At 38.5% G+C, this 13893-nt stretch overlaps 1 protein-coding gene across 1 annotated transcript; it reads left to right on the forward strand.

Annotated features, from left to right (window-relative positions):
- The first annotated feature begins 3783 nt into the window (after window positions 1-3783).
- Window positions 3784-5449, forward strand: LOC129763070 (uncharacterized). The gene is made up of 2 exons (XM_055761819.1): window positions 3784-5186; window positions 5257-5449. The coding sequence occupies exons 1-2, from the start codon at window positions 3791-3793 to the stop codon at window positions 5316-5318; spliced, it is 1458 nt and encodes a 485-aa protein (XP_055617794.1). The 5' UTR covers window positions 3784-3790; the 3' UTR covers window positions 5319-5449.
- Window positions 5450-13893: the final 8444 nt, after the last annotated feature.

A 13893-nucleotide genomic window follows, 5' to 3' on the forward strand; every position in this document is an offset into this window, starting at 1 on the left:
AAATTTCACCGAAAATGTTACTGCCTTCGAGAACTAAGCATACGACTGCTCTGTGGACCTTTCAACCATAAATAATATCGAAATAAGCCACGATACAAAATTGTCATCTGTTAAAAAACTAAAAAATGAGAATTTTAGCTTAAATAATCATGCAACCGTGAGTACTTTCAACATTGTTTTGTTCCTTCCATATACATTCCATATTGAATGCAAATAATATATATATATATATATATATATATATATATATATATATATATATATATATATATATATATATATATATATATATATATATATATATATATATATATATATATATATATATATATATATATATATATATATATATATATATATATATATATATATATATATATATATATATATATATATATATATATATATATATATATATATATATATATAAGTTACGGACAGGTGTGTCAGAGAACCCTACAATAGATTATCAACAGCAGCTGCATTGCCGCCACCCATGGCGGTATCAAATTCGAACGGCATAATTGCCGCCAACAGATAAGCGCGCGAGGTGCAGATTCAGCGATCCCGGAGACTGGAAATGGGAACATAAACATCTCGACAGCATCGGTTCGCATCATCGGATAAACATAAACAACGGACGGACAACAACAACGGCATGGAATGCTGACGAAGTGTTTTGTGATTAATAAAAGCTTTTGGAAAATAAAATCTAGTTAGTTCTAGTTAGGACCTGACGCAGTCAAGTGTTAGTTTTTTAAAAAAACCCGAACGTTGCCCAGCAACTATAACTTATATATGGGAAACTTCGAAATATCGTACCCTCGATATAACGTACACATTTCCAAAGTGTAAAGGAAAATTTTTTTCAATTTTGTTTTCTTGATAGAACAATGAATTATACATGCTAAAACAAGTTTTGTACCTTCTATCAATCCCGAAATACAGCTGGTTTAGAGATTCCGGATGCTAAATGAATCATGCTTTAATCAACAGTACGAAGGGAAACATCATGAGAAAGGCTGGCTTCGTCTTCTGATTGAAGTTATTCATTAAATTTACTAAAACAGCAACACAATCATGTATTATAGACTACGTTTGCGGTTCCTTCGGCTGAAGGAGGCCTGGATGATAGCTCTGGAATTTTGGAATAACTTTGGCTGGAGAATTGAAAAACACATTTGGAATACTATCAAAACACTTTGGAATTTATTGCGATGGTTCACATTCAGAGGTTGGGTTTGGAATGCATTATATATTGGTACGGATCTTCATTCTGCACATATTTGTATGTATGGGTTCGGCTCCAGTTTTACTGCGCATCGCGGATCCTCCTTCATCGCGATGTCGGTCGCGAACACCGACTTACTGTATGGTTTGGTAATGTCGTTATTTTGGGGAAATCGGTTTCCAACCAGTTTATCATCGGTTGCAAATGACAAATTCTCTCCCTTTTTGGAAAAAAACGCCACAAAATTCAACAATTTAATCGAAAAATCCCCGGAAGGAATATTTATTAGATAAACCTAATTACGCCGAATTTTATCATCAATTGCGGAGCACCGAAACGACGCCGGTGATACGTACATATTTATTAACCCTCATCCGGGTTGAGAGCGTATTTTCCCTCATTCTGCCAGCGGTCGCATCGGACCCGACGCTGATGGGAATTATAATGAGCTTGAAGTCATAAAATGTTGTCAACATCTCGTTTTGCGTCCCAGTCTCTACTGACAGCATCATCATCATCATCATCATCATCGTTCACAACTCGCGCTCCAATGCTCGAATGAAAAAAAGGGGCGGATACAAGAAATAAACAACCATAACGATATTATCGCATTTGGTACGAACTTTGTGGGGGAGCTGTGGTGAGAGTTTGTGTGTATGCTTGGAGAGGTTCGATTCCCCACCCACCGAAAGCCTCACTACGGGTTTGATTCTATCTGATGAGTATCCTCTTTGCTATATGTATTCAGATTTTTTCAGTCAACGATATTTTGTTTCGTGTTGATTATTTAAATATATTCACAGAAATCTTCCTTGACATTCATTAGCGCTGCTGGGAGTCGATAATCATTAGTGAATCATGATGAAAATGTGACTTGTAATCGAAGTATACACTAAGATCGGAAAAAATCGCAACACATACAAGATAATGTCAGCATATGAAGATGGGTTTTCGCAAAATAAGACGAACCATTTTTTTTCACAAATATAAATTTTAATAGTTATCTATTTGCAAGTCATAAGAAATCAATACGACGATGCTGTGTATTGATACAAATAAACCAAACTGTCAGCGAAATTATTACCAAAAATCGCCGAGCGTCAGAAATATACAAAATTGATAAGCATAATTCGTAAGTTCCTAAATCTTGAATGAAAATTTTCATCGCTGAAGACCAGCATCCGTGTGCCATCGCTGAGGAATTTTATATGTAAGTTATGAGACCAAAACTATTCGTCCAAAGAAATTCATGAGCGGGGCCAAATTTAGCGAATGATCCGTGGTTTTTGTGAATGCAAGTCGGACTCCAAAGTGACATTCAAAATGCTACTCGATATGACTATTTTGTGATGGAATTCGTTCGCTGTGGAAACGATTCTACTTTTCGGCCCACAGTATTATATTCTCCGATTTTAAATCGGTCCACCGGAAATGGGAAACAGTGGTAACATTCCATCCAACAGCATCTCCACTATGGAAGAAAATTGACATCTATACTGTCGCCAGAGAGCACACGAGTTTAATTTCGCACTGAAGAGCATCGGTGTTGTGTTTGGGTGACACCGAGCAGAGTGAAAACACAACGCTCATAAAATATTTACTACTTCAAGGGTTCATACATTTTTCACGACGTCACGAACCACATTCCATTTGCCCCAGCCTACGTTCCGCACACACCATACGCGATGGAGCGATGTACGTGTGCGGGGGTGAGCTTATACAGCTCGCAGAATTCCCACACAATCCTACGAAATGACACAGCCCAAGATGGATCGCTTCGATAACGACCGACAGAAGTAACAGAAGAGGCGAAGACCTTTACGAGAAGGATTCCACCGTCGTTAAAGTAGTGTATTAAACTTTCATTCGTGACGGAGAATAAAAAGGACATATTGTTCTGGGCCACATGTTACCATCGAAAGCATTCTGTCATTCGAGGTGTCCTTTGCACGTATCCTTTATTGAATCCATAAAATGGCAGTAGGTGGGTACAAAACAATTATCAGTAACGGCGAAGCAAAATAAGTGTTCGTAAATACTTTGAAGTCGTCAATTGTATTGTGTTTCATCAAACATATAAACAATGAACACTTCAATTTTATTATCTCAATAAAAACGCTCTTTAGACAGGGACGAGAATGAAAACGACCTATGAAACTTCTTTGCTCAAAGTTTACATTTCAATACCATGTTGCCCAGAAAAAGGTTGAATGTAAAACACTAATCGAGTATTTATTTTTGCTAGTAATTAGATATGTGCACCTCAAATACCGTAAAACATTTTTCTATGTTATCGCCCAAAAGCATAGATTTGAGGTGCAGCTTAGAATTTTTCCAAACTAATACATTTGTTGTATGAAGGTCAAGAATCAGCGGTTTAAATGTATTTTTTATTATTCCTTGTATGTATTGAATTGGATTTCTCAAAGATGTATACGGTGCTTGACCTTCAATAGCATTGGTGAATTTGACATTATTTTATTGATGAAGTAATTGGGCAAGTGAAAAGTTCCAATCATAGCAAACCCTAACCAATCTTGTCACATGTCGCTGCTCACAATGGCGTCCCAATCATCGGAGACCTCAATCAGCACCGACTCCTATCCAAGTAATTACAAATCCGTTAGCAGCAAACAGCAAACATCAAGCTCCTCCGGTTCCGAAGCGGAGAAACGATGCACCTCAAGCTCGGACTCCATCCCTGACTCCACGTCAACACTCTTCACCGCGGTGCGGAAATGCCCCAAGTATAGAAAATGGAACCGCGCGGCACACGAAACTGGTCGTCCATACGAGCGGCTGGATTTCGACACCCCGTTCAAGCCACTTCCCGGGTATTTTCGTCAGGTCGGAGGGCTGGGAATTCCCGCTAGAGATCCATCCCTCCCGCCCGGGGTGAACCCTTTCCACAGACGAACCGTCGTAGATGAAATCCACCACAAACGGGTAACGGGTGCGAACGTGTATTCCATTACGGAGGAGCCGAAGCAGGTGTCTGGTGTCTTCCCAAAAGGAGAGGAGGAGAAGAAACTGCCTTTAGAAATTGTGCGAGACATAGTGCTGGCTGACAACATGGATTCAGATGTCGAAGATGCTGGAGCACCCGAGTCGGATGAGAGCGAAGATCTGTCGTCCGTAAGCTGGGATGCTTCCGAGTTGCGACCTGCGAAGGACGAGGTGTTGCGGGAATGCAAGAGAGATTTCTTCCGGGCGAGGAAGCAATTGTTCAAAATGCGGCAGTATGAGAGTTACCTGGAGGACAAGTATAGAATCCCGGACAAGGTGGAATCCTGGATAATCTCATCGGAAAGTTCCATTGTGTCGGATGATGGTTCCGAGCAAATACCCATTGAACAGGAGGTTGAACCAGAATCTTTCACGTGGACCGATGATGACTTCAAACCCACAGAGATTGTTCGGGAAAAGGACAAAGAACCCGTTGTGGAACATCAGCATCAACATTTGGAACAAATTCGTGAATATCTTTGGGAGGAATATGCCAGAAAGGAACGCAAAGCACAGCGACAACCAATTATTCCGGAACCATTGGAAGTGTGGGAGATTTTGAGAGACTTACCGAAGCAAGATTACTTAAATCGAGAGAAGCAGCAATTCAGACAGTATCTGGTCGAACGTCTCGATGCTATGCTAGAATGCCAAAGGGTTGTTCCTAAGAATCTACCACAAACAAGAGCCGAATTCGAAAAATTCAACAATGAAATAATGAGAGAACGACGTGAACTAGTCGATGAAGCAATTGTGATGGAAAGATACTACCAAAGAGTCGGACTGGATGTGACACTCCCCGAGAAAGATCTTCCGCTAAGACAGTATAGAGCGGTCGATTACAAAAGTGATGAATCGGAGGAGGAGCTCGAAGATTTGGACAGTGAAGAGACCCTGGTCAAACCGGTTCACACGTGCATGACTCGATTGGAGTGGAGCCATTGGTTGGGTAGGTTGGGAAGGGAAAAATTAGTGCTACCCAAGGTTAAAATACCGAAAATACCAATCGAAATACATAGGTCCGAGGAGAGTCCAATCAAAGCTTACATTCGTGGATGTTCATCAGAGGCAGAGCAAGTGAAACAGGTGGAACGAAGCGAGAGGCCCAGAATAAAGCGCTCGATAACAGAGAAACCATCCAAATTAGCCAAGTGGAGATTGAAAATGTACACGAAACCGGAAATACCCACAGTATTTGAGTTTAAGCGATACAAACCACCGATGAGGCCGTTTTCGGACTTGGTAGAGAATCGGTACCAGCTATTGCAGGCCGCTGACAGAAGAAAGCGTCAGCTGAGGAAGAAACATATGACTTGGATTGAAGATTTGGTCGACGAAATTTGCTCGAAACCTAGGGTGGTAAACTGATGTCATAATTACTTTATATCACATAAAATCCAATGCAATAGGTCTTGATTTTCTTCCAATTAAATTTTTGAAAGCAATCATTTCGCTTGTGGCTGAACCGATTACTCATTTATTTAATTTTATCATAACTACTAGTGTTTTTCCCGATGAATGGAAAAAATCTTCCGATAATAAAAAAGGCAAACATAAATAACATCCAAAATTTGCGCCCTATAAGTATACTTTGAGCGTTGTCCAAGGTATTAAAACGCAAAATTGTCATCATATAAAACAAAATAACCTGCTAAGTTCGATGCAATCTGGATATCTTTCCCATCACAGCACAAAAACCGCAATGCTGAAGGTGTTTGATGGTATAGGACTTATTCTGGATAAGGGTCGACCTGTTGTCTTACTACTTCTAGACTTTTCAAAAGGTTTTGACACGATTTCCCACGAAATTTTGTGTGAAAAACTGTCGCAAAACTTTGATTTCTCGAGCCATGCAACGAGATTGGTACGATTGTATCTAATAGGACGAAGTCAGACCGTTTTTAATAACGGTGTTCTAGATTTCTTCCAATATCCTCTGGAGTACCTCAAGGTTCGATATTAGGACCAATCTTATTCTCATTGTATATTAACGAACTTCCTGGTGTTCTAAAATATTGTAAAATACACATTTTTGCTGATGATGTCCAGATATACTTCGACTGTCTGGATAATACGGCAACGACTATTTCAAGAAAAATAAATGGGGATCTCGACAGAATACACGAATGGTCGTACAGAAATAAACTTCTACTGAATGCCAATAAAACCAATGCATTATTCATAAACAATTCACAATCCAACAATATTCTCAAACCAATGCTGCAGTTTAATAGCTCAGTAGTTCAATATGTTGAAAATGGTTCAAGTCTTGGTATAGTTATTCAATCTAATTTTAGCTTTGATAAATATATTTTCAAACAATGTGGAAAAGTATACGGTAGTCTTCGTACATTATATGCTACCACATCTTTCCTCAGCACTGACACTAAACTTAAGCTTTTCAAATACCTTGTATTGCCTCACTTCATTGCCTGCGATTTTCTTTTATCCAACTCATCAGTTTTCGCGCAATCTGAACTACAAATAGCATTGAACGCTTTTGTTCGATATGTTTTCAGACTGAGTAGATTTGCCAGAGTCTCTCACCTCCAATATCGTCTGATTGGTTGTCCGCTTAGTAAATTTGTTCCGATGAGATGTTGCATCTTTTTATTCAACCTTGCAAGGACAAAACTCCCAAGCTACTTTCACGAAAAATTAGTAACTCTAAGAGGTTTACGCTCAAATAATATGCAATTCCACGACACTTCACTTCCAGATATGGTAAATCTTTCTTCGTGAGAGGCATTTCACACTGGGATTCATTGCCACTCTTGTAAATTCACAAACAGCATTTAAGAGGAAATGTATAGAGCACTTTAGTCGTTAGCTCAAGAATTTCTTCAAGGCAAAAGTTAATAATTTTATAATCAGTAATGCACCATTTGTATGTAAATCAGTGTAACAATTAAAGAGACAAAAGTCTCAAGTTACTAATTCAATTTGAATAAAATAAATAAAATAAAAATAAATAATGTAACTTAGATTGAAATACATTTTCCGAATATCAGTCATATTCATGTGAATAAATTTCCCTATTCATTTTCATCAAGAAATATAGTTAAACATAGGAAACAAGATTTGTCCTACTCAGAATCTGTCTTTATCCGTATTACCAAAAATTCCCGCTGATTTTTTATTAACAAAAGCTAGAATGTTAAATGAGCGAAAAGCATTATTCTAAAAAAAAACAAGCGTATGTTTTGCGCAATATTAATACATGATAGGTCGTATTCCTGTTTCCACTTCACGGTGAAAACGAAATGTACGGCAGGCCATTGAACTACGTCTCACGAGATAATAATGGGTTTTCAGGCAGAATGGACACCTTTCAATTAGAAATTATGAATGAAAATTGACTTCTCCGTATCAAATTAGTGTTCAATGTGAGTCTTACAAAAATTATATTCTGATGATAAGTTTTAGCGAAACACTAATGCCGTATCCAGGTGTCGACACCGTACCGTTTTCATCGCGGATACACTTCTTTCAGCTTTCACCGTGAAGTGAAAACAGGGATAAAGCCCGATTTTGCTCTGGGATCAAATCACAAAAAAAATCTGTGAAAATCCCTGGGTAAACTGAGAAGCCAACCTAGAACACTTATCTAAACTAAATCGAACCATTGATATATTTCGTAGTATGACTGGAAAAAATCGCAAAGAAAATAACCGCAGAGAAAAATCGCGTAAAGTCACAAGAAGGCTAAAAAATTTGTCATGCACAGAAAAAACGTAATTTTTATCAATAATATTTTTTTTCTTGTTTTAGTTTTTCGAAATTTCTTCCGAGATCAATGAAATGGAGGTCGAAGTCTCTATTTAACGAGGAAACGGAATCGAGACGGCCTCAAGCCGGCGAGATGATGCAATCCGAGTCGGCCGCTGACCCGCCGTCGGAAGCGGTGGTCTCTTGCAAGTAAACCTGTGTTCCACTGATTGCCCGATTAGTTTGTCCATAGGATACAATTGAACGAGCGTCGGACATCATACGTTTGCCTGATGCATTATTTATGTCCGATTAATTTTTATTTTGAAATATATTATTCACTAGCTGACCCGGCAAACTTCGTCCCGCCCAAAATTAATTTTTCGTTATCACATCCACGTTTTCTTACTAAGCGCACGTTCATGGGTGAAATCGCAGAACTGTCCATTGATTGATCTTCTAATCTACCCTTTAAAGTTATTTTTTATTATAAAATTTCAGTACTTCTACCAAAACTCGACTCGACTTTATCACATTAGAATCCATTTCCACTTCCGAACGAAGATCGATTTCGCTACCGCAAACATCAAATGGACTAACAACGCTTGTCAATATGTAACTGTAAAACACATGCGAATTGAATTTTTCGAATTTTCCCATTTTCCTTCAGAGTTTTTCGAAAATTTTCAATTGTCATATTTGGTTGGAATATGTTTGGTTGAAATATGTGCATTATTTTTATGGGACCCCCTCTCCTTTCCAGAGAAGGAAGGGGTGTCATACCATCATAGAAACCTTTCTCGTAAATAAAAACCCTCAAATCCCAAATTTGGCTCCATTTGCTCGATTAGTTCTCGAGTTATGCAGAAGTTTGTGTTTCATTTGTATGGCACCCCCATGTCCTTAGAGAGGGGGGGTGGAGTGTCTAACCACCATAGAATCATTTATTGCATCCTAAAATCTCCATATACCTAATTTGGTTTCATTTGCGTGATTAATTCTCGAGTAATGCAGAAATTTGTGTTTCATTTGTATGGCAGCCCCCTCTTAGAGAGGGGGGGAAGAGTATTTAACCACCATAGAATCATTTAATGTATCCTAAAACCTCCATATGCCAAATTTAGTTTCATTTGCTTGATTAATTCTCGAGTAATGTAGAAATGTGTTTTTCATTTGTATGGCAGCCTCCCTCTTAGAGAGGGGGGAGGGGTCTCGAACTACCATAAGAACCTTCTCCGACCCCAAAAAACCCCAACATACCAATTTTCATGTCGATCGGTTCAGTAGTTTCCGAGTCCATAAGAATCAGACAGACAGAAATACATTTTTATATATATGGATTGCAATTCAATACTTTTGTACAACGATCTGAAGAAATTTTCACAATTAAAGTCATTCAGCTTTCTTTTGGAATTATTTGATCAACTCTCCTGTACTCGCGCGCACGGTATCACAGACCGTACTTTATATGCGTTTTTGATTTAAAGAAAAAAATATAATTGAATGAAAAAACTCCAAAATTTTTTTTTCTTTGGCTTCATTCAGTTTTAATTCAGTTTTTTTTAATTAAATCACCCTGATTCACGCTCAAGAGGAGGATTCAATTAAAAAGTCACAGGAGGGTTGTTTCCGAGACACGACTGCATAGTTGACGTAGGATTCCGTTAGCCTGATTTTGGATATGTTTGAAGAATTACATCGTTAAACTTTTTGATAATGATTTGGTGGCCCTGACGAATGTAATATAACTTGTTACATTATTATGAAGAAAACATATTTGATATGCAAAAGGTAATTTTCTTTTTTAATTTTTACTTTTTGAATGTTTATTCAGCCCATATGCCTCAATGGGAATTTTAATTGGACTAACAGCACCCAATACGATATGCAAAGCATATGGGACATCACTTTTTCGAAAATTCTTTCATTTTTCTAGTTTTACTCGCCGTATGAACTTTCCTTGTGTAAAAATGAGCTCAACAAAACAGCTTGAAGCGGACGATCCGATCTCGAGCGGGCAAACATTGTTTTTTTTTTATTTATGAATCTGAAATAAATCGATTCATATTTCAAGTCATTTTTAACACAACTGCTATCACATACAATTTTACACTTACACTTGTGCTAAATGTTTTACAATACATGATCGGTCATTGATATGAAATTTAACGAAGCAACCAACATTAAAAATCCAAATTGAAATTTCATTTGCTAGAAACAATCGTATCACTCACCTTACTTGCAATATAAAAATGCACCCGACTTGCATATATTTGCAATGCCGATTTTCCCATGCATCTTGATTAAGAAATCTCTGTAAGGAAACATATTTCGGTGGGAACAAATCCGATTTCTCCGTATCTTCTATTTCGACTAATCGGATATATAGAGATATTTATATTTTCTATATATAGAGATATTTCCGTTTGAGGATTTTACGATTGTTTGATAGTTAGTTTCATGACATATATTATTTTATTCAATGTAAAAAAATGTTATGGAGTGCCGGAATCGATTGACGCAAAAATCTCATCAATCCATCATGAATGACTGAGCAATAAGCGTTTGGATTTGGACACTTTTCACGATGTGCTCGATTTTCGATTTTCAATTTGTACCCCAATACATCTTCGAAAGACGTAATCTTACGTCAAAACAACTTTAGATATAGGAGGGTTCATGGAAACATTGCGTTTTTTTTGTGGCATTTATACTCATGATGTTTTTTCGTGTCAAAATATCTCTAGCCTACTTTTGATATTACGCTTTTTTTCTCAGCGGTTATTTCTATTGCTCTTATTCCTTTCGTTATTCAATCCGGGATCATTTTGTAGCTACATCCAAAATATTTATTCAGCACATCTTTTTATATCCTCATTCTTCACATTAAATTAGCTTAAAAGTTAAATTAAATATAACATCCACACATACTGGTACAGATTTTACTCAAGCGAGAGGCGAGTTTTGTATAATACATATGTCATAGCAATATAAGAGCAATATGAGAGAGCAAAATAAGAGACACCTTACAAATAAGCGCGCATTTACCCCTTTCACATAATTTTCCATATACGCGTCAAAGTTTACATTGTTTACGCTCTCCGTTTTACTCTCAGAAAACACCTTCGGTATATACATTTAAGATCCAGCTTCAGTTTATAATGAGGTGTAATATTCCCATCCATTGGTTCAGGGGCGAATGACCATCGGGTTAAAGTCCCTTAAAACCAAAAACTGAACTGAACTCGTGCATTGGTTCGACAGCGCCAATAGTCATGTGGATAGCGTGGTCGTGTGGAACAGCCTTACATGTCCACTTTGCATCGTTTGAATTTTTGTTTTGGGTACAATTCCAAGCTGACATTCAGTCTGAGAGAATGAAAGGTCCGCTCCATATACACAAACATTTTAACACTTTTAAAAAGCTGCTTCTATTTGTGCATTTGATCCTTTTTCTGTCAAAGATGATATCTTTTCTGCCAACGCTAAAGCTAAAATTTTTTTCTAGTTCAGTTCAACCGCCCACAGCGGTTTTGCTCGATAGGGAACCCGAGAGCAAAAGCACTTCGTATGGTTGATAAGGTGTTGTGAATGAAAGATGTCAAACATTTATTTCTAATCGATTGCATGCGTTTGGAATGATTCAAAAGCAAGTAACTTGGGGTAAGAGTCATTTTTTTCTTGTAAACCGTAACGGTATTTAGCAGAAATGTGGGAAAAAGGTCGTTTGGCCAATATATCAATACAGTCTATTTTCATCAAAAAATAGAAGGGAAGGTGGTGCCCAAGACACGACAGCATTTTTAGCGTAAGACAAGATTTTTTTGACAGCTTGGACATAGATAATAGAAATTCAAGAATGAACAAATATTTGGTAACGCTTGTCCTGCGAGGTGCGAACGATTCATAAAGCAATTAAAAGCCAATTTGAGCCAATTATCAAATTTATTTTCAGCACTGACATGTTCTGTCGATTGATCGTTGTCTAGTGCGACACTGAAACACTGAACTTTTTAAATATCCAAATAGTTGTACAGTATCTCTTAGCTATATTAAATATCCAACGCTCCCAAACAAATCACACACAATCCACAAATTATACTATTAGAACACTGCTGGACCGCTGGAAAATACATTCCGGCTTGAAATATGCTGCACTTTAAAGTAACTTTTAACCCGGTACCAATGCCCGAATTCACGTAAATTGGTTCAATCATTTTTTCGATCGAAAAAAATCACCGAAAAGCTCAACCACATTCACAGATTCACAGAAACATTCTCCAGGTAAAAAATAATGTAAATCTATTCGATTTTTATTATTTTGAATATCACATTAATGCATCCATTTTTTTTAGAAAAACAATCGGAGATGCTTGACTCATAATGCATTGTTGCCCTCGCCAGAGTAATACTCAAGCTAACCATATGCAAATCTTCCACCATATGCAAATTTGTTCCACTACCCCCATTATCTGGCATAACGTTTGCATTAAACAAAAGGAAAAAAATTGCGTTGACGAAACTCTCCATGCATCGTCAATCATAGTAACCCATGAGTCAGCAGAAAAAAAAATGACAGCGCTATCAGTCGAACTCTAACCGTGATGGCGGAAACATTGAAGCCACTCCGTTCAGAAGTGTGCGCGTTCAAATAACGGTATCCCACTGCGTCGATAACGGACATCGTGCGGCAGTTTGTGGATGCCGGATACACTCGTTCCGGTATCTACAACATCTTGGCACTATTAGACAATAATCAGAGCATCGAAAGAAAGCCCGGTTCCGGACGGCCGATTACCCTGAGCGACAAGAAGCTCCAAAGGATGCTGAAGAGGAAGATCGAGGGAAAAGTGGCTATATCTCTGCGTGTGCTTGGCCGAGAGGTCGGTTCAACCGACCAAACAGTGAAAAAGTACCTCGCGAACGTGGACATACATATCAGGAAGCGGAAGTTCCGTCAACTGGTCTCGGATCTGCAGGCAATGACGCAGTGGCAACGGTTGAATAAGGTGGTCAAGTCGATTTTCCTGGCGAATCGCTACGTTGCGGTGGTGATGGACGACGAGACCTATCTCACCCTGGATTGCAACGACTGGCAGGGCACTCAGTATTTTACTTCCCCCACGAAGGAAGTGAGCTCCGAAGTGAAGTTTATTTCACATACCAAATTCCCCAAGAAGGTGCTGCTGTGGCTGGCAATCAGCGAGAAGGAGATGTCAAAGCCACTTTTCTTTAGCTCCGGACAGGCCCGTGAACGGGGAAATTTATAGTACGAAGTTCCTACCGGAAGTTGCGTCGTTCATTAACAAACACCATAAGGGCGAAGAAGTGGTGTTCTGGACGGATCTGGCGTCGGACCACTTCTCGAAGTGATCGTCAGAGGAGATGGAGCGGCTGAGTGTCGATGTGGTACCCAAGTCGGTGAACCCGCCCAACGTCCCCCAGCAAACCCAGCAAACCTGAAACGTAAGATCTACTCCAACAATTTTGTCGCGAAAACTGGCTAGGAGTTGATAAATAAAACGAAGAAAAAGATGGGTAATGTCGGGGACATAACCGGAGTGACGTAGGACTATACAAAGGGGACAGCTTTTGTTAAATATATAATTTAAATATATTGTTTTATTTTCTTCTCCTACGTGAATACCTACCTATCTACCTGAAAAATGGATTAGTTTACTGTTTACTCTTTATGAATATGTTGATGGTTCTGAAAAGAACCTTTGGTGTTGTGTTTTTGTTATCACTCGATATTCCCATCTTGTTCGGTTAAACCTTCCTGTTTAGCTATTGCGTTTGCCACTCGCCACAGCTTTCACAGTTGGAAAATTTCTTCCCATCCAGCTTGTGACATGTTGTTCAGTAAATTACATTTAATGCGACGCGCCGGAGAAACACTTTGCCACTCACTGAAACTAATTGTTGCCTTGATGAGCGCCGAACCGAAG

Source organism: Toxorhynchites rutilus, chromosome 1 (genome assembly GCF_029784135.1).
Source record: "Toxorhynchites rutilus septentrionalis strain SRP chromosome 1, ASM2978413v1, whole genome shotgun sequence".
Classification (NCBI taxonomy): Eukaryota; Metazoa; Arthropoda; class Insecta; order Diptera; family Culicidae; genus Toxorhynchites; species Toxorhynchites rutilus.

Excerpts from the sequence above, each read along its gene's own strand:
- LOC129763070 (XM_055761819.1), top strand. The coding sequence starts at position 3,791 with ATGGCGTCCCAATCATCGGAGACCTCAATCAGCACCGACTCCTATCCA. Across the intron at positions 5,187-5,256 it reads GGAGTGGAGCCATTGGTTGG|GTCCGAGGAGAGTCCAATCA; the intron begins GTAGGTTGGGAA and ends CGAAATACATAG.